This window comes from Littorina saxatilis, unplaced genomic scaffold, assembly GCF_037325665.1.
Source record: "Littorina saxatilis isolate snail1 unplaced genomic scaffold, US_GU_Lsax_2.0 scaffold_149, whole genome shotgun sequence".
Classification (NCBI taxonomy): Eukaryota; Metazoa; Mollusca; class Gastropoda; order Littorinimorpha; family Littorinidae; genus Littorina; species Littorina saxatilis.
The window spans coordinates 130048-152500 of record NW_027129425.1 but is presented as its reverse complement, the minus strand read 5'-3'; the positions used below and the strand labels follow the sequence as shown (position 1 = coordinate 152500).

General features: G+C 40.0%; 1 protein-coding gene across 1 annotated transcript in view; it reads right to left on the bottom strand.

Annotated features, from left to right (window-relative positions):
- The window catches only part of LOC138957690 (prestalk protein-like), a 101778-nt gene that overhangs the window by 43399 nt on the left and 35926 nt on the right, over positions 1-22453 (bottom strand). Inside the window, exon 3 of the mRNA XM_070328750.1 lies at positions 631-759. Within this exon, the coding sequence (XP_070184851.1) occupies positions 631-759 (129 nt within the window). The remainder of the gene's footprint in view (positions 1-630; positions 760-22453) is intronic.

The window sequence follows — 22453 nt, the reverse complement described above, 5'->3', positions numbered from 1 at the left end:
CAGACAGACAGAGAGGGAGAGAGCCCTAGCTCGCCCTGGATAGGGTCATCTAGAACAGATTTATTTTTAATTCTGAGAGCAAAATTCAAAATGTAAACTGCAAGGGCATATACAAAGGTGACATTTTGTTCACAGCATTTGGATTACATGTTCAGTCTGTGAGGGAAAATATTACTGCAGGACTCGGGGTCTTTCTTTATTTGGTGTTTAACGTCGTTTTCAACCACGAAGGGTTATATCGCGACGGGGAAAGGGGGAAGATGGGATAGAGCCACTTGTCAATTGTTTCTTGTTCACAAAAGCACTAATCAAAAATTTGCTCCAGGGGCTTGCAACGTAGTACAATATATTACCTTACTGGGAGAATGCAAGTTTCCAGTACAAAGGACTTAACATTTCTTACATACTGCTTGACTAAAATCTTTAAAAAATTGACTATATTCTATACAAGAAACACTTAACAAGGGTAAAAGGAGAAACAGAATCCGTTAGTCGCCTCTTACGACATGCTGGGGAGCATCGGGTAAATTCTTCCCCCTAACCCGCGGGGGGGATGACTCGGGGTGTCCGGTATCAAAATGTCAAACCAATGCGTACAGCGATATGTCTTAGTAAAGGGCTTGTACTTACTTTCAAGACAGTCAGTGGCGTCAGGGTAGTAACCATCATCACAGTTACACGTCAGTGGAGTCCCGGAACACGTTGCATGATCGACACATTGATTTGGGGTTGCTGTACAGTTGTCTCCGGGAGCTGCTCCTGCGTGTCCAAACAAATAACAATACACGTAAAGATACCCTTCTGTTGAACTGAAAATGGACTGCTGCAGACAAATATAGGTCTAGCGCTGCTGTTGCGAGCATTACAAGAAATGTTTTCCCGATATGACGTCATTGTTTATCAGGTAGTGGTACGAAAAAAGCTAGTTATGACCGCGGAGCAACAAACAAACATAGAAGAGTAGATGTACTAATGTACATTATAAATATAAGTCGATAACAAACGTGTACAATAATTTGATTAATTACGCGTTTAAATGCTCCTGAAAAATTGGTCTTCAACATAAATAATCTCACTCAGATAACTCCTATTTTGATAAGAGAAGTAGTATCGGTTTCATTGCTCTCTCTCTCTCTCTCTCTCTCTCTCTCTCTCTCTCTCTCTCTCTCTCTCTCTCTCTCTCTCTCTCTCTCTCTCTCTCTCTCTCTCTCTCTCTCTCTCTCTCTCTCTCTCTCTCTCTCTCTCTCTCTCTCTCTCTCTTAACTTATAATTTTTTAATTATATAATATAATTATATAATTGTGTGTCTATGCGTCCCAAGGACAGATTGTAAGAAAAGGCGTAGCCTTAAATCTTAATCCTTGTTAAATAAAGTTCAATTCAATTCAATTCAATTCAATTATCTCTCTCTCTCTCGCACACACACACACACATACACTCACACACACACTCCAGCAATTACCGATAAGTAAAAGCCTGAGTTTAAACATGTTTTAGCAAAGTTTTATTCCTCTGTGTCCATGTGCAGCTGGCAAGTCTGGAGTGGAGTTGACTTTCCTCGGCCAAAGGATGAATGGGCGTAATTATAGGTACACCCACAGCACAGTTTGACAAATTAAAACATAGTTTAGCGGCTAGTATTACAACTGACACATCAGATGATCATCATAATGCCCTGTGTGAAGAGCTGTACTGTGATACAGGGTGCTGTGACGAAGGAAAAACGTGGCGTAAGCTGCATGATTGGAAGACAGTGCTAGAGCTAGAACTGTAGCTCATTTCTGTAGCTTGTGTGCCTCAAGGGGAAGAACTGTGTCACAAAGATGTGAGTAGCATATTTGTGAGGTGAAACCACGTCGTGTTTTTAACCTCCCTAAATGTTGTAGAGGCGATGGTAGCTGACCGGACTGGCGTTATTCACGTGTTTCGGGTGTTTCACGCAAAACTGGCTTAGCTTGATATGAGCTGTGTTTGAGACATGTAGCTGGTCAGGGGTAAATAACGTCACAGCGTTTGAGATTTTCAACCGGGAAGGTTGTTCGGCGCGTGTCAGACTTGTTCTGGGAACAAGTACTCTAGAGAGAAAGGGAGAATGTACGTTCTGGCTCACCGATTCCGACAGACCCTAAATATTAACGCAAAATAGGCTTCTGGACTAAACTTTTACTAAAATGAAACATGCGACAAAATCAGAAAAATACTGCATAAATCCATACAAAAAAAATATAGTAAAGTAAGGTTGTTTTGAACCAATGCCGGGTCTGTCGGAATCAGTAACCCAGAACGTACATTCTCCCTTTCTCTCATACAACGCTAAATTTAGTTTCCATTGAAATATTAATCCAATCTGCCCTTCGTAGCCAAGCCCAACACTACCGTATTGATCTGGGAAGGAAACCAGCCAGCGTGTGTTTTGATCCAGGCCAGGCCTGCTCTATATTCCTCCAATGGCAAGACAAGATTAAATTATGTGATAGCAACAGTTACGTCACGTCCGCCCACCACTTGGTGTTGATAGTAACATAGCCTGGTGATTTTGCCATTTCATTCCGGACTCGCCTGCCGTGCAGTTGTGTTTTCTGTGAGAGAAGTGTTTTTACTGTCACTATATTTGCTAAATATTTATGTCTCAAGATAGCATTTCTGAAGAATTAGAGAGAGAAATTCTTGAATCACAAGTTGCTCATCAAAATCTATTAGATTTTTCAACACAGTCATCAACTTTAATTTTACATTCACCAACTATGGTTTTACCGGAATCATTGAGTGAATGGAATTCTGAGCAGTTTTTAACTATTGAAGAGCACCTCAGTTACCTCAACAATTTTGTTGAAGTATTATCGCAAATGAAAAATGAAGGGCCATCTCAGAGTGGAAAACTACCTAAATTTCCTTCACGCCCAAAACGGAAACTTTCAGATTTGTATGGAGGAAAACCAAAGAAAACCAAAACAACAATGACGTTCAATGAACTCCACGAATATTTAAAGTCAAAAATTGTTGATGTAAGCATGAAAGTTAGGAAGGAAGTGTTCTTTTTTAATCCGGAAGATATCACATCATCAGCAAGTGCCATTGAAAAGTTAGTTGAGGGATATAGACACATACAAAGACAGGAGGCAACTTCAATGGGCTTCAATTTGCAATATGGAATGGTTCTAGAAATCGCATTTAAGTTTTATGAAGCAGAACAAGGCATTCATAATGAGACCTGGGATGGCTGGTTGGAAAGAAACGTTAAAATTTCTTCTACGTATGCACGGAGATTGAGGGAGATTGCCCGTTTACTATTTCCATACAGAGCCAAATTCAGCACAGTTGGGATGTCTTTTTATGAAGTCTTCAACATGAGAAAAGAACTCAAAACCATGTTTGAAAAGAATGAGGATATCAGGCTTTATTGGGCTGAGAAAGTGACGTCAATGGTTCCAAATATACATCAACAGCAATCACAAGAGTAGGCTGCAATCAGGTCACGCAACTGCCAGTTGCGCCAAAATAGGTCAACACCCTGCTTCGCGATTGGGCTGAGAAAGTGACGTCAATGGTTCCAAATATACATCAACAGCAATCACAAGAGTAGGCTGCAATCAGGTCACGCAACTGCCAGTTGCGCCAAAATAGGTCAACACCCTGCTTCGCGATTGGGCTGAGAAAGTGACGTCAATGGTTCCAAATATACATCAACAGCAATCACAAGAGTAGGAAAAAAGAGTTAGAGCTAACACTGCAATCAGGTCACGCAACTGCCAGTTGCGCCAAAATAGGTCAACACCCTGCTTCGCTTCGCTTCGCTTCGCTTCGCTTCGCTTCAAAGGCTGCCTTCGGGCGGCCGCCGAGTGTTAACTTATTCAATTGACTTGTTTATTTGATTCAAGCTTTTGATAAGTGTACTTGGTGGCTGCTTTGAAACTCAACAAAGCCCACTCCCCCTTTCACACAAACACTTCCCAAACGCAAGCAACTTCCTCTCCCCCGCTGCAGTCAAAACAAAGCTGTCATAGCGGGTTTTCCCGATTGACAAAAATTCTTATTACACACTCAGACTATTTGGAGTCGCGTTTGTTCTCCAGTGTCCAATTGCATAAGAATATTCTGGTGATGAATAAACGCGCTTTGTGTCATTAGCATCTAAAGATTTCTTGTTTACAATAGTTGTGTTGATCTGATGAAGCGCGGAACTGATCTTAGGGTTGTCATGGTGAAACACTCGCTTCTGAAACAGTGCTTCCTTGTAGTTATCATGCGATATGCTCGACTTTACAACCTGTTTGCTTACACCCTTTGCTTTTTTAACCACCCCTTTCTCACTTGCAACACTGTACATCTTTGCACGCAATCCAACATACTCCTTAATTATCTTCCCATTCATTTCATCTTTCATCTTTCCAATAACCTTCTTGTTAACATTTGAGTGCAATGGTGATTCTTTAGGGTAGTCGCAAGTGTCATAAAAAGAATCTTTTCCTTTTACTGCAGGACTTTCAGCTTCTAGATCTTTGTAAATGTCATTCGCTGGAATGTCAAGTAAGAATGAATCTGTGTCTGTGTAAAGTACTCTCGATTTGGGATATCTTGGTTTCAAATAATCATACAAAAACTCAAGCATCAACAGTTTTGACAACTCTAGCACAGTAAAGCCTATGAATACTGGTTTGTCAAGCTTGACTACAAGTTTTTTCATTAAGATACCATACAGCTGTTCATGAAAGTATTTAAAGTCTTGATACTGTGGTTTGGATGTCAGCTTGATGGCCTCATTTTCTCTTGTAACAAGTCTAACATCCTTTCTCTTGTGTGGGTTTTCCATTGTCTTACCAAAGCAACTGTTGTTCATCAGTTTAAAAAAGTCTTTCTCTGATGCATCATCGGCTTTGGTTCTCAGTTCTGTGTTTTTCATGATGTAAGGTTTCATAAACTGTTCTTGATCAAATAAAATTATACGATGAACAGCCTTCAAAATTAATCCATGTCTAATGTAAAACTGTAACAGTCTGTAGTGACACACATACTTCTTTTTGTGAAACAGATTGGGCACCAGCTTTGGAGGTTCTCTTGGGTTTACTTTTAACCTCTCAGCCGCTAAAGGATAATCATTATGTAGATCATGAAGTGATAGTGGATAGTCTAAGTCAACTTCTAGTATCCATCCCTTTCGACTGTCTGGGCCTGCTTTTAATATTGTCAGCACAACACATTGTGAAAATGGTCCTGAATAGATCTTAAAGTTCCGAAGTGGAAGCGTCTGACACATTGCCCAACCATACAAATTGTTTGCATCTAGATACATGATGTAATTAGAAGGTTTCATAGGATCAAAGTCGTCCAAGTATTTGTTGTTGGCTTTGCAGTAATTGTGTGAAGCCATACTGATTCCTCCACGTAGTCCATTTTCAATCATCTGAAGTGTAGGTAGATCTGATAGCAAGTCAATCTTTACTCCTGTAAATCTAAGAAATGCATCCCAGCTCATGCCTGGTGCAGATATGTAATGTGAAGGATCTAGATTGTAGTGCTTCATACATGTTCTTCTGTAATTCTCAAATATATCTGCAAGTAAACAAACATCAGCCAACAAATATTGATCATGATAATCACCCATTGTATTACATCCTAATTTATTCCATGCAGTCTTAGCGTGTTCATAGTCTTCGTCACTTATACCTTTACCCTTCAGCCGTGAGAAGTAAGCATCCTTTGGTGGTAACTCATCTTCATCAAACCTCTCCCACGAATCCATGTATTCATATGGATAGACTCCCTTTCTAACTAAGTCACTGTCAAAGTACTTACATGTGATTGGGAACGCAGTTAGTGATGAAGATAAAGACTCAAGTGTTCCCATCAGATGTTGAGCAGAATCGTAGAAGTGTAAACTATTCAGAGTAAAGGCCATGTACTTTTCTGAAGACTGCGCAATGCATCTTGCTTTGTATTCATCAGTTACTGCCTGCATGATCAGATGTGAATCATAACCGCGCAAGTTATGGAAGAAGATTGGAAGCTTCCAAGTCTTAGGATCAAACTTTAATTGTAGATTACATTTGCTGTGTGCTGCTCCTCGGAACTGCCCACTTACATGATCATGATCTCTTACTATTGGATTGTCTGTGTTTGGTGTTAGACTTTGTTCGCATATCCAACACTGTGTGGTAGAGTTAAACTGTTCTTGGTCTTCAGGTTTCATAACAATGTCTGAAAGATTCAGTTGTTTGGAGCAGTCATTTCGCACTTGGTTCATTTGCTGTAAGAAGTTCTTTGCTGCATTAGGTCCTCTGTACAATTGCGGTTTAGAATGTTTACCATCTGAACTAACAACAATAAATGCATATGAACAGACTTGATGATTACTTAGAGTTACTGTTTTAGGTAGGTCTTTTGGTAAAGGTCCTTCATATGGCACAATGATAGATTCAAAGTCAGCATAAACAACATAAGGACTTTTCTGTAGTTTGCATACATTCTTAAAATACACTTTGCTGTCTGGCGGTGGTGTTGTTAACTTCACAACCGCATCATCAACGCTCTTACAATGTTGCTTGTGTATAAGTGCTGCATGAATTGATGGAATACGCAAGAGACATCGCCTACAAAAGTCTTGTTTACTATTGTGATTGCTTGTGCTCGCCATCAGTCTACTCATTGTACGAATCAAAGTGTAATGATATGTTACACCATCAGTCATTAGTAACATGTCAACATGGTTAGTATCACAATCACCAATCGTTGGTGAGTTCTTTGATATTCTGACTGGTTTCAGTTCATCTTCTTCATCCCACGTGTAAACATTTACGGTGATGGGTTTGTTTTGCTGTTCAAATTTGTCAATGCTTGTAATGCTGACAGGAAATTCAATACCAGTAAAGTTTAGTTTATTTCTGTATGCATGATAGTTAGACACTCTTTCTGCATTTTTCTTTACACTGTACAGTCTTGCCAGAACACACCACATAAAACATTTGTCATCATCATTCTTTATGTTCAGCACAGCACGTTTTTTGACAAGAGCAGGAGGTAAAGGTATGTAACTTCTACCTCTGATGGGGGCAAATTTACTTAGCTTCAATTCTATTTTTAGAATTTCACCTTCTGACCATCCGGATCCTTTCATCTTTGCATCCTCTGCAGCTTGCTCAAACCGTTTCATCATTTCATCTGCCCAGTTTCCATTCAATTCTGCCATAGAATTAAGTGCTAGTTGTCTGGTTGAAACATGAACTTCTAGCACCTCATCACTGACTGTTTTGTATTTTATTAAACTGACTATCTGCACTTTTACTGGAGGTTCAATCAACAAATTGTTTGGAATTTGTTCAATGGCGTCTTGCACACTGGACTGCACATTTTGAGGATCCGTTACTTGTAATTCAACGGTGTCAAATACTGTCGATAAAGATTCTAATACAGAGTCTTCCATCGCTGTGAGTTTGATTTTATAACTCAAAATAAAAATATAAATTAAAAAAATGAAGTTGCTTAGAATTCTTTCTCAGAGCTTCCATTTTTGTTAACACTATAAAATCTGAAATAAAAAATCATTTAACATTTGTACCACGTGGAACTAATTGTAATTCCTCTTTTACAAAGGCTCTTTGCGGTGCTGGTTCTCTCAAGTAATATATAGGTGGATTTGTCTCTACTACTCTCTTGATTTCATGAATGTCAATACTCCAGATTGGATCCGTTGCACGCTTCCTGCTGTCACCCTCAGCTTCACCGGGTGCATATAAATATCTGACTTTCTGATTGAAAGGTAGTAATGCCACTGGTGTTGTTGACTTTGGAGCAACAGGTATTGTTTTCTGTTTGATTGCATCAACTGGTCTTAACCCTGTAGCTTTAAATACCTCCAGATTCATTGCTCTAAGTACTGATGGTAATCTTTTGACCCATTCAGTGTTACGCAATTTACTTTCTGTGTCCAAAAATTCCTGATGGTACTGATATGAAAACAGTTTTTCTGCCAACTGTTTGTTAAAGCTCTCAACAATAGCCTGTGACCTGTGGTTTCCTGGAATACCTCTCTTCACTGTAACATGATGTTTTAACAGAAGCTGGTTGACAGCTCCTTTAAACTCCTTACCATCATCGCACTGAATCATTCTGGGATACTTTAGTGGTCCACGTCTGTAAATTTCTTGCAGGGCAACAGCTGTAGCTATAGCACTTTTCTCTGTCAACGGTTCAGCATCTTTGTATCTTGTTGCAACATCAACTACAGTCAGTGCATACTTATATTTCTTCCTTCTGACTGTGTCATGCGGTAAATACAGCAGGTCTATTTGATGAGTGTCATTCGGTTTAATGTTAACAAAGTGTGGTCGTGTAATTTTTCTTGGTGCAGGTAAATAGATCTGCCAAACTGCCTGCTTTGACAACCATTTCTTTGCTGTATCTTGAGAAACACCTGCTGCGTCACTGAGCTTGTCAATAGCAGTTCTTCCTTTCCAGTATCCTTTTGGGGAATAATATATTTTAGATAACAAAGCATCACTCATGGTTTTTTAAATGACAGAATATTAAGATTTGACAGCACGCGCAATAAAGTAAACAACAGCCATACCAATAACAATGAAAACAATCTCGCCCACCTTCTGCTCTTCTGAAGGCTGATAAAAGTCACCCAGTTTTGGAGGAGCACTTGTCTTCATTTTCTTTCCAGTTACGAGATAGTATTCTTGAATGGCTGCATCAACATTGGCAAAGGTTTTGTTTGCATGTCCTTGCTGCCTGAGTTTATCATTCATAAAGTCTAACTGCGCAATTCGTTTCTTCTCGTATTCATCCTGTGCTTTCGCCAGTTGTTCCATGGCTTTGTTGTGCCTTTCCCTCTCTTCACCATTTTGCAGTTTAGAAAACAAATAGTTGCTGCCAGAAAATGCAAGCGCATTTACAATCGCACCTCCCACCACCATAACCAAGCTAGCCATTTTATTGTCTTACATGTTTATATTTTCTGGAATAATTCCTTGCTTCACCAGGAAGTCTTTTGTTGCAAAGGAAGCTGTCACAACACCAATTAGTTTAGCACCGTCTTCGAAGTCTAACTTTCCCAAGTCGGCTGGTTTCATTCTGAGGAGACTTTTACCCAGCATTGTGTAACCTACACTCAAGCCTCCAATCACTGCAGCGTGATAAACTAGATTAACTATTGTCTTTTCAGAACTCATTTTTATGTTATCAAAATTAAAATATTAAAATTATTCCATATGAAATGAATCCACTGCAGGTACTACTGTGGGCTTTTTTATTGTTTGTACTGCTTTGTTTGTTGGTTTTGGTGTTTCTGATTTTGGTGGTTCTGATTTTGGTGTTTCTGACACTTTATATTTGCCTTGCCAAAGTTTGTAAAGCAAGTATCCACCTCCTCCAACAACAGCTGCTACAGCTACTTTTCTGTATGATAGAAATGAAGATTTTAATTCTTGATCAGTTTGTGTGACCTTAGTCACTTCAGGAATGTTTGGTGTCTGCTCAACTTCAGACATAATGTTCTGCTTTGCCTTTTGATTTAACTTTTTTTGTCTGTTCCATTCGGCTAGTTTTTTTCCTGCTTCTACTCTACCAGGTTTCTTTGTCACTGTGTTCACTTCTGGTATTTTCGTCTGCTCCACTGTCTGCTTCAACTGATCTGTCATCTTTTTTATTCTGAAAATTAATGTGTTTGAAAGTAATTAATCCAGCAACAAATGGTACTAATAAAGCACCAAATCGATAATACAGGCCACAGGCAAGAGATTCGAGGGACTTGGAAACAACAGGGTCATGAGTTAGATCATGTGTTAAGTCTTCCTCCGAGTCGAGAGGTGTAAAATGTCCAAAAATCTTTGTGTACAAACCTATAACAGTCTGTCCAATACTTCTAACCATCTTAGAACCAAGCACTGATTCATACCGTCCATGATACTTTTCTATATCTTCTGAGGAAAGATGTTGTACTTCTTCCACAGTTAACTGCTGCCCAAGGTAGTGTTTTGTTTTTCCACAAACAGCAAGTGAATACAATCTTTCTTTTTTATCAGGTATAGTCCTACTGTCACAGATTTCAATATCTGTAGCAGTCTGCATCAGCAATTCATCACAGTTCATTTTATTTTGATGCAGAATAAAATTAAAATCTAGTAATTAAACTTGAGTAAGAACTTAGGTAGGAACTTAACAAGAACTTAGGTAGGAACTTAACAAGAACTTGAGTAAGAACTTAGGTAGGAACTTAACAAGAACTTGAGTAAGAACTTGACAAGAACTTGAGTAAGAACTTGACAAGAACTTAGTAAAAACTTGAGTAAGAACTTGAGTAAAAACTTGAGTAAGAACTTGAGTAAGAACTTGGTAAGAACTTAGCAAGGATTTCTACAAACATACATACTGAACTGGTTGATCAGTTTTTAAAACCAGTTTCGAGTGCTTAGAAGATTTCAGATTATTCTTTATTCTTTCTCTCTCCTGTTTGTTTTCAATGACATCATTTTCTCGAAGGCACTCTTCAAAACTGTCACGGTCCTTTGAATAGAACAATGTTATTGTTTTGAGTTGCTCTCTAAAGTCTTTCAGAACTGCATTGTATTTTTGTGTTAATATCCAAACTGATATTAATGCATGTCGTCCACTGAATGCAAGCTTTGCTAGTGCACTTTTCTTTCTAACAATGTCACGTTCTGCTGCACAGTCATCAATAATAAACAGTGTTGGCGTGTTCTGAAAAAGATCGAAATAATGCTCCAAGCAAACATTTAGACGATCAGAAGGATTTACAATAAATATATTTTGATCAGACCATATGAATTTTCTCTCCTTGTATGTTCTGTTATGCTTTATGGTTGGACAGAATATGACTATGTGTTCAAAGTGATTTATGTAAACAGTCTGTAATAAATCCAAAACATATCTTGTTTTGCCGCAACCTGTTGCCCCACAAATCAAAGAACAGTGTGGATCTTTTGGAAGAAAATCTAGATACTTCATTTTAACACGTTCAATAAACAATATCCTGTAATCTGCTTTCAGAGATGTTTAACTGCGCATCTGACACAACAAACACGTAGATCTTAACTGATTTACTACTACTCCCTACTTCCTTTTCAATTTGTATTGTGATTCCTTCTGATCCGTTTTCAATTCGCCTTCCACTTCCATGCAGTTTGTTGTCGTCAGTTGTTCTGAGATCCAGCCATAACGCATATTTATTTGTCAAGAAATCTTCTACGCCAACACCGTGTAAATGTAGATCTTTAGCCACAAGATCAGATGTTGGGTCTTTCAATCTTCCTCCAGTAAAGTACTTTCTTGCTTCATCATAGTGTTGGTATGGCAGCATGCCAGATGCAAATATTTGGTTTGGCTGCCCTTCAATTGTGCAATATACTCTATTGATTAGTGGATTGTAAAACTTTTCTATTTGCCTTTCATATGAATCTTTTGGTTCCTCAAACAACATAAGTATTCCCTTCATTGACCTAGCTGGTGTATTCAAGTTAATGTTCCAGATTGGATCAGCCTGGCTTTTTGAAAGTGTACTGTGATTCAACACTCTTTCATAATAGATAGGCAGCTTAGAACTGTACTGATTTTCTATAAGTCTAGCCAGTTCAGGATGGTTTACAACATCAAACTCTAAAGAAATTCCAGACACCTTATACTTTGCTTCCGGGTCTTGTGAAAGCATAACACGATCATAACTATTGAAAGTCAGGTCGTATGACAGCCTGTCACGCAATGCTCCTTGATAGAAGGGAGGATGTGAATTTATGAGTTCAAAGTCAAGTGGAATACAAAATTTGTTTCCAAAAGCAACATTGACAGCGTTATCTTTTTTGTTGTCAGCTTTATCTCCTGCTCCTATTCTAACTTTTATCCCATTGTCTGACTGAATCCCTTGAAACACTCTGTTTTTCTTTTCATTGTCAGTCAACCAATTATCTGCATAAACTAAAAATACATCTGCATTATTCAATGACATCACTTCCCGCCCTTCCAGTTTGACAGTAATCTTCCTCACAATTGCTCTTCCTACATTATAAGCCAAAGTCCTATTTTCATCTGAGCCAGATTCTAATTCTAATTTGAATGATAGTCTTACAGTGCCTGGTACAATAACATCGTTCTTACCTAGATTAGGAAACCTAACAGTAAGTATTTCATTCTGATCAATAGTAGAAGGATTATTTGTAACTATAACTGTTTGCCTTATTCCTTTTACCCCGAGAGGTTCTTTCAGCCTTCTGTAAGGATCAAGAACAGAACCGAACGATTGTGCCATCTTTTTTTATTTTCAAAATAAAAAATAAGTTACAAATGGCAGAAGGTGGATTTGAAGATTTATTTGAGCCAGCGGACGACATGAGCGAAGCAATCCCTTTGGTTCCCTATCATCATTCACTGCATTATGAGGTGGCACGACATGAACTTCTGGAAGGTAAAGTTAGAGATTTCTACAAAAGTTTAGGAGAAGAACCTGATGTTTTAGATCCAAACCAGTTCAAAATGGAAGCAAATCATTTATATACAACTAGCGATAAAGGAGAAAAAGTCCAACTTACATATAAATCTAATCCTGCTAAGTTTCTATCAAAAGTTTCACTAAAACAAAAACTTACTGCTAATCGACTTAGGCAATTAGATATTGTGCCTAGCATACGGTCATCACCTTCCCATGTTGTTTCCTTACTTCAACAAGCAGAACTAGGACTACCAACTGCTACTCAAATAGAATCTGTTCCATTGCAAGATCTTAATAAACTCGCAGAAGAGGCTGATCAACTTATACAAGAGATAGAAACTTCTTTTTCTGAGGAAACTTCACTGAAGACTCCACATGAACTATTACCTATGAGAGAAATAGAAGCCCTTAATCAATCACTACAAACCATCAGAGGTGAAATAGCAAATAATCTGTCAAAACTAGGTCAGCTGGATGAAGATATAAACAAAGAGAAACAAAAACTTGCTGATGCTGATGATTTGAACCTAGAACAAGAAGTAAAAAACAGAATTTCTAAGCGTTTAAAAGATTTGCAGGAGGAGAAAGCCATAAGGTTAGAAGTTCTAAGTAACAATAGAGAACAACTGAGAACACAGGTCAGCAGAATAAAAAATACAATTCAAAGAATCCTTTACGAAGACACAACTCTTGCTGAAAGAATTAGAACGCTTTTCAGAGAGCAGGGAATCACAATAGCTAGTATACTAACTGCGTTAGGATTTGCAATAAGCACATTAGTGTTAACACTCACAGGTGGCACTGTCACACCTCCACCTCCACCTTCACCTTCACCTCCATCTGATCCGGGATGGGTAAAGAAACAACTCAAACACATTGCAGAACTATTAAAGAAACTAGCAGCAAAAGCTTTGGATGCACTTCCAGGAATCATTGGTTCAATTGTTAGCTGGCTGTTATCTTTTGCAGGTAAAGTTGTTGGTTTCATGGCTGAACATCTCTGGACTCTAATAGTTTTAATTGCAGGTGTTCTGCTAACGAGAATAAAGCAAAAGTAAGCCTACACCCACTCCACCAATTACTAGAGCAGTCTTCTGCGATTCATGATCATCACTAATACTAACAGCTTGATCATCCCTAGTGACAGAATGATCTTCACCTGCAGCCCGATCTTCACTTGTCACGCTTTGTTTCTGTTCATTGTGATATGGCTGTAGCATCGTTCTGATTTCTGAATTCAGTTCTTCACCCTTTCCAAGCGGCTGGGTGTCACTAGCAATAATGATTTCATTGTTATAATTTGTTATTGTTCCAATCTGCAGCTGGAGATCAGAAGGTAACATGTAAAGGCCGTTACCAACAGCAAAGTCAACTTTTGATCTTGCATAACGGAGAGAGTCTTGATACCTTTTGATGCTGGAAGGCAGATCAACTGCAGAGTTTATGACATCTTCTAAATTTGATAACAACTGTTTCTGTGCACCAAACCCTGTGCTTGTTCTCATTATGTTTGATCGTGTCTGTGCCTGCGAGCCTAGCAAGCACCACGCATATGTTCGGATAGATTCATTGATCCTTTCAACACCTGATCCAGTGAAACCTTTGCCGGTGTCTAATATAAAAGTAGTCCATGCATTGTGGTGCTCTTGTTCTATTGATCCTAACTGTACCTGCACATTTGAAGAAAAAGATGTATGACCTGGCCAGTAATCAAAATTATACCTCCTGTGGACACCCCATAAATATAGTGTTCCCATGCCATGGTTTTTGTCTTGCTTTTGCCTAAAGTCGGTCTTAAAATCTATATTGAATTCATTGCAGAGACGCTCATACACTTTCATGTTTATTCTATTGTTGAATGGGTTCCAGCTCTTTTCATGCGGCATTGGTGCCTGAAGTTCAGACAAGATTCTCCTGCACTGATAGTAAACGTGAAATGTGTACACACACTTTGTCAGTAAGTTTGAATTATTCATGTGGTCTGCATAGGACACTCCACATCCTGTGGTTGCACAGAATATTGCAAAGTTTAACTGATTCTGATAGAACTGAATTGGGTGAGAGTTCCACATCTTTGGAACACTATCATTTTTGATTGGGGGATTTAGGTAAGAATGGAATGGGTCAGGCACTTTAACGCGAATGGATTCTGTTTCTGTTACAGCAAAGTCCAACTCATGGAAAGAAATAGTCTTTGGATTGTAATATGGTCCAGTTTTGTATTTAACGTCTTTGTTGAATTTATACTGAATCATTTTTGTTGTTGAATAAAAAATGTTTATCACACTAACAAATGTGAAGACTAGTGTGCCAGTTAAACTTGCAAACCCTATCAACAATCAAAATGGAGGAATGAAAGTTGCACTGCATGAAATTATGTACAAGGTTACTTGGTATAATATCAGTAAAAAAAAGAATAACAACTGGGTTAGAATTAATGGTAAAACACATTCTGTAGAAGATGGTTACTATGACTTCTGCACTTTAGAGAAAGAATTGTTTGCTCCAGTAGGTATTACAGCGAGTTTAAATCATGCAAGTCTCATTGCTACTCTTACTATGCCCAAAACTAGAGAAGTAAACAGATCATTTGAGTTTCCAACCAAACTCCTTGATATGCTTGGAATTACAAATATATACAAGGGAACACGTCCCATTGACATGGATGTTAACAGTGTACTGTTTGTTCACATGAGAGAGCTTAACACATCCTATAATCTGTTTAATGATCAGCGTTCTGATCTGCTTAGGATTCTTCCACCGAGTGATGCCTCTTTTTGTAAAATGCACGTGCCAACATTTAAGACACTTCAGTTCAAGGACTTGGAGGAAGGGTGTCATGAATTCCTACACATTGATCTGAAAAATCAAAGTGGACAACCAGTTGATTGTTTGTTTAACATTACATTGGAAATAGTTCCATAAAATATTGAGTATTAAAATGTCGAGTGGACCTACAATAGTTTATCCTGTTGCATGTTCAACTATAGAGTTGAAAGATTTAGCAGACGCTATCGACTTTGAGAGCAATGCTGAAGTTGGTGCGGTGTATGCATTCGAGTTTACAGACACTGGTCATTACAAGAGAAAGGAAATCGACGATGAAAAGAAACCAAGATTCCTCAAACTAGGTCAAATCCGTGATGTTAATGTACCTGATCCAATTGTCGATGACATATACTACATGTGGAAACATCAGAATAAAAAATGGGTACTTAGTCCTGTTATCAAAAAGATTGACTGGGAAATGAAGTTTGAATTTGTGAGTCCATACACTCTTGTTGGAAAAGACGACACATTCCGTAAGTCAATCAATGCTAAACCACTAATTGTTAGCCTTGTTCCTGCGTTTAACAGCAGGGGAGAAGTTGCAGTTAAACCTTTCCATAAGAACAACTATCTCATTCACAGAAAACAAAGTGTTGAAAAGGACGCTGACACCATTGTCGATTTTATACCCAAGCTTCCAATAGGGCAGAATGCAACTATGATATTTGATATAGTTGTCAGGAAAAGGGAAGAAACCACAAACACTGTTCTAATGAGAGGAATAAATCTCAACTGGAGACCATTAAATGTTGAAGAAGTCAGAGTATTTATTGCTGTTCAAAAGGATTCTAACACAATAAAAAAAACAGACGTCAAACCAAAATGTTGTTGTTAACGCAGATATAAATAATTTAACAGAAATAAGAAGTATTAATCTTACTTATCTTGATTTGATTGCTTTCTACTATACAGATAAGGTGTTAAGCAATGAACAGCTTCAAAGCTTAGCAGAAACACTGGCCAGTGAGAATTAAGATAAATATTTTATATTTTGCATTAAAAAGATGACTAGCAGTGTGAAGCTTTATCCTAATATTGATGAAAGTGCAGCAGAAAGTCAACAATTCAGACTGGCACACATTAGTAATATACAAAAACAACTAGAAGATGAATTAGAAAAATATTCTCGCGCTAGACGTAAGTACTCAACAACTTACAACAGCCTTTCTAATGCCAGCACTGGTTCTACTATCCTTGCATCAGCTGCAGGTGTAACGGGAACAATTCTGTTAGCTACCGGAGTAGGGACTCCAGTTTCTCTAATCCTAGGTGGTGTCGCAGCAGCAGTTGGTGGTTTATCATTTATAGCATCAGCTATAATGAAAAAAATTGTGAAAAAGCTTGAAAAACACGAATCCATTTCCACTCTTGCATCATCAAAATTGTCTAGCCTAAAACTGTCTATCAGTAAAGCACTTGAAGATTCAAAAGTTTCTGACGAAGAATTCAAACAGATACAAACAGACTTTGATGACTACAAAAGTAAGAAAGCAAGTATTCAAACAAAAACACGAGCTGAATATAACAAGCCAATCGATATAGAAGATCTGAAAAAGCAGTTTTTAAAAAAGGGGATTCAAATAGGACGGGAAGAAAAAGTAAAAATAGAATCACTTGTAAAGAGTTAACTATTCGTTTAGACAGTCACATTGCATGTATCAGATATAATTCTAACAGTGAAAGAACACATGAAGTAAAGTTTGTAAATGAGAGAGCGTATTGAGCTTAAGAATGTTGTATCAGAGAAAGGGAGAATGTACGTTCTGGGTTACTGATTCCGACAGACCCGGCATTGGTTCAAAACAACCTTACTTTACTGTATTTTTTTTGTATGGATTTATGCAGTATTTTTCTGATTTTGTCGCATGTTTCATTTTAGTAAAAGTTTAGTCCAGAAGCCTATTTTGCGTTAATATTTAGGGTCTGTCGGAATCGGTGAGCCAGAACGTACATTCTCCCTTTCTCTACTCTTCCCAGCCAGCAAGACATTAGCGGCCGATAATCGGCCGAACACCCTTCAAAAAGTCGGGCCGGTGACGTCAAAACATACGACGCGGGTGTTGGCCCGACTAACTTTTGCAAAGAGGCAACGAGGCGGCCGACAGGCGGCCGAACACCTGTACTATGGCGGCACGCATCCGGTCCGATGTTAATCGGCCCGATGACTTGTTGGACCTGCTGCTCGACACCTTATGCCGACATCAGGAAGATATCGATTTCAGCGGGAAGACATCGGGACGATGTCGGCCCGCAGGTCCAACAAGCCATCGGGCCGATTAACATCGGACCGGATGCGTGCCGCCATAGTACAGGTGTTCGGCCGCCTGTCGGCCGCCTCTTTGCCTCTTTGCAAAAGTTAGTCGGGCCAACACCCGCGTCGTATCTTTTGACATCACAGGCCCGACTTTTTGAAGGGTGTTCGGCCGATTATCGGCCGCTAATGTCTTGCTGGCTGGGTGCAGCTACAGCAGTATGTATCCCCCCCCCGCCCCCCAAGTGTAACAGTGCAAAATTCACTTAAAGCTACAGTTACAGCAGTACAACCCCCCCTCCCCCCAGTGTTACAGTGGAAAACAAACCTACAGATACAGATACAGCAGTATGTACAACCCCCTCCCCCCCCCCCCCCCAGTGTAACAGTGCAAAACACAACACCAGCTACAGATACAGCAGTATGTAGACCCCCCCCCCCCCCGCCCTCACTGTAACAGTACAAAACACACCTACAGCTACAGATACAGCCGTATGTACAACCCCCCCCCCCCCTCAGTATTACAGTATAAAACACACCTACAGCAACAGATTCAGCAGTATGTACAACCCCCCCAAGTGTAATAGTGCAAAAATTACTTACAGCTACAGCCGTATGTACACCCCCCTCCCCCTTAGTAACAGTACAAAACACACCTACAGCTACAGATACAGCCGTATGTACAACCCCCCCCCCCCCCTCAGTATTACAGTATAAAACACACCTACAGCAACAGATTCAGCAGTATGTACAACCCCCCCAAGTGTAATAGTGCAAAAATTACTTACAGCTACAGCCGTATGTACACCCCCCTCCCCCTTAGTAACAGTACAAAACACACCTACAGCTACAGATACAGCCGTATGTACAACGTACCCCCCCCCCTCAGTATTACAGTATAAAACACACCTACTGCAACAGATTCAGCAGTATGTACAACCCCCCCAAGTGTAATAGTGCAAAAATTACTTACAGCTACAGCCGTATGTACACCCCCCCCCCTTAGTAACAGTACAAAACACACCTACAGCTACAGATACCGCAGTATGTATACCCCCCCCCCCCCCAATGTAACAGTGAAAAACACACTTACAGCTACAGATTCAGCAGTATGTACACCCCCCCCCCCTCCCCCATCCCAAGTGTAACAGTGCAAAAAACACCTACAGCTACAGCAGTATGTACCCCCCCCCCCCCAACTGTAACAGCACAAATCGCACCTACTGCTACAGATACAGCAGTGTGTACAACCCCCCCCCCCCCCCCAGTGTAACAGTGCAAAACAAAACACACCTACAGCTACAGCATTAATATGTACAACCCCCAACCCCCCCCCCCCCCCCCCCCCCACTGTAACAGTACAAAACTCATTTACAGCTACAGATTCAGAATTATGTACACCCCCCTCCCCCCGCTGCCACCACTGTAACAGTACAAAACATACAACACTCCACCCCCTTCCCTCGTGTTGAGTGCAAAACACACCTAGAGCTACAGATACAGCAGTATATACAACCCCAATCCCCCCCCCCCTCCTGCGTGCAAAACACACCTACAGCTACAAAAACAGCAGTATGTTCAACCCCCCCCCCCCCCCCTCTACTGTAACAGTACATAACACACCAACAGCTACAGCTACAGTTACATCTATGCTTGGCGCTGGTGGACAATATTCACTTTTTTGGCCAAAACCGCCAGTTTTGGCCAAAAAAAGACAAAGACTGATTTGGCCAAATAAAATAGATTTGGCTATAACTTTTTTTTGGTCAAAGCTTTCTATGTAAAAGTTTTGGCCAAAACTGTTTATGTTAGCTAAAACGGGAGATTTGGCCAAACTTCTGCCACAAAAAGATTTGGCCAAAAAAAGATTTGGCCAAACAAAAAAGATTTGGCCAAATCTTCACTTTTTTGGCCAAATCTTTTTTGTTTGGCCAAATTTTTGTTGGCCAAATCTTTTGTATTTGCTGGCGCTGGTGGACAATATTCACTTTTTTGGCCAAATCTCTTTTTGGCCAAAACTTTGCTTTTTTGGCCAAAACTTTGCTTTTTTGGCCAATACCGCCAGTTTTGGCCAAAAAAGTGTATTTTTGGCAAAATAAGTGAATATTGTCCACCAGCGCCAAGCAGCTTGGCCAACAAAAGATTTGGCCAAACAAAAAAGATTTGGCCAAAAAAGTGAAGATTTGGCCAAATATTTTTTGTTTGGCCAAATCTTTTTTTGGCCAAATCTTTTTGTGGCAGAAGTTTGGCCAAATCTCCCGTGGACAATTTTAACTTTTTTGGCCAAAACTATACTTTTTTGGCCAAAACTGGCGTTTTTGGCCAAAACTGGCGTTTTTGGCCAAAACTATACTTTTTTGGCCAAAACTTTGCTAAAAAAATGAATATTGTCTATCAGCGCCAAGGGGTACTCAAAGATTTGGCCAAAAACGCCAGTTTTGGCCAAAAAAGTGCGTTTTTGGCCAAAACTTTCAATGCAAAAGTTTTGGCCAAAAAAATTTGGCCAAATCTAAAACATTTGGCCAAAAAAGTGAAGATTTGGCCAAATGTTTTAGATTTGGCCAAATATTTTTTTTTTTGGCCAAAACTTTGCACTTAAAAGTTTTGGCCAAAACATGTTTTTGGCCAAAAACACACTTTTTGGCCAAAAACACACTTTTTGGCCAATAATGTACGTTTTTGGCCAAAAAAGTGTGTTTTTGGCCAAAAAAGTGAATATTGTCCACCAGCGCCAAGCATATACATCTGTATGCACACCCCCCCTCCCCCAAGTGTAACAGTACAAAACACACCTACAGCTACAGATTCAGCAGTATGTACAACCCCCTCCCCCCCCCCCCCCCCCCCCAGTGTCACTGTGCAGAACACACATACAGCTACAGATTCAGCAGTTAGTATGTACACCCCCCCCCCCCCCCCCAAGTGTGTAACAGTGCAAAACACACCACCAGCTACAGATAGATCAGTATGTACACACCCCCCCCCCCCCAAGTGTTATAATGCAATACACGTCACACCTACAGCTACAGATACATCAGTATGTACACCCCCCCCCCTTCCCCCAAGTGTAACAGTGCAAACCACACTTACAGCTACAGATTCAGCAGTGTAACAGTGCAAAAATCACTAACAGCTACAGCAGTATGTACCCCCTCCCCCTACAGCTACAGAAGTATGTTACCCCCCCCCCCCCCCCCTGTAACAGGACAATACACACCTACATCTACAGCAGTATGTACACCCCCCCCCCCCGCCCCCCCACTGTAACAAGACAAAACACACCTACATCTCTATTTACAGCAGTATGTACAACACCCCCCTCCCCCACTGTAACAGGACAAAACACACCTACATCTACATATACAGAATAAGATACAGCAGTATGTACTCACCCACACCCCCCCCCCCCCTCACTGTAACAGCAAAACTAACATTGAGAGCCAAAAAAACCGAAATCACTTACTGGCTCCATCCGTCGGTTGTCCTCGAGTTGACGTCTGAATCTGATTGTCATTGCCAAGAGCCTGACTCACTGGCTACACAACTATTCTCACCGCCACCACGTGGCACTGGGACCAGCACTCAGATTGAGATCCCGAGGCGACATTCGTCTCGGATAACATATCATCAATGTGCTGTCCAACATTCCCAAGAATGTCTCTTCTTTCGATATTAACTTGAACTAAGAAAACAAATAAAATTCGCTCACGCGGGAAAGCAGCAGCCATTTGCACACTCAATCTTGTTTACCGTAAGGAAAGCTATTTGAATATTTCAAGTAAATGATGGCGTATTTTTAAAATGTAAAACTCATGATTTGAGCTCATGCTGTATTTGATTGCAAATATACAAATGAAACTTACAATTAATTATCCTACTCCTATGTGAAAAAGTCAACAAATATGAATAATTTAGTTTCGCATTTGCATGGTCAGTCTCATAATGTCACGCCGTTGCTGGACCGACGCTTGAACAGGGGACGTAACAAATGTTAAAATAATGATCATCAATTCGTTATCTCCCGTAACTCTGCATATTTTTATCGACAGCAACATTGCGTCGGGCCGATGTCGGTGTTTATTACGTACATTTGCCGAGTTTTACACAGTCAAAACGGTATCGGCGCGACAACGGACGACGACACACGACATATGACGACGTCACCCGACTGAAATCGTCAGTCGGCCGACGAAAGCTTGCTAGCTGGGTTTCAAGAGACGGGTCTCTTAAGGTAAATGATTCACTATGTTGTATATTATTGACGTTGGAATACATAGCTGGAGCGTAAGGGATAGTGTGTATAAAGTGCACCCAATCTTAGTGTGAAGCGTTGAGAGAATTCTTAATGTAAGTGTATCACGGTTTTTTATGGGGAATTTCTTAAACATAATTGCTACGCATTTATGTTATGTTTAAGACGGTCATGCTTTGTATGGGGAGTGTTATTCATAGATTAAGTATTAGTTGGATATTGAATGTGGACGGAATGTGAGCGTGGAGTGAACGAGAATGTATGAGTGGTACATGAACGTTTGGAAGAAGAGATGGTTTTAGAGAATGTTGTATTAAGACTTGGTTAAATTCTTTAGGAGTTTCCATGAGGGATTTCCATGGCGTATAAGGGAGGGACCTTACACGAGAGAAGCGCTAGACGACGGTGGAAGCAAGGGACCACCTCGGCGCAGATGACTAGACGAGTGGAGTCTTCATCGATACCGGTCGTAGCTGACGACGGTTGTTTCCGCTACGGGCGGAAGGGTTTCTCGGGGAGAAACCTGGAAGGTGTGTGTTGGCATCTTCAGTGAGATGTGTGTTGGCATCTTCAGTGAAAGGTGTGTGTTGGCATCTTCAGTGAGAGGTGTGTTGGCATCTTCAGTGAAAGGCGTGTGTTAGCATCTCTGTGTGTTGGCATCTGAATTCATTATTCTACGAGG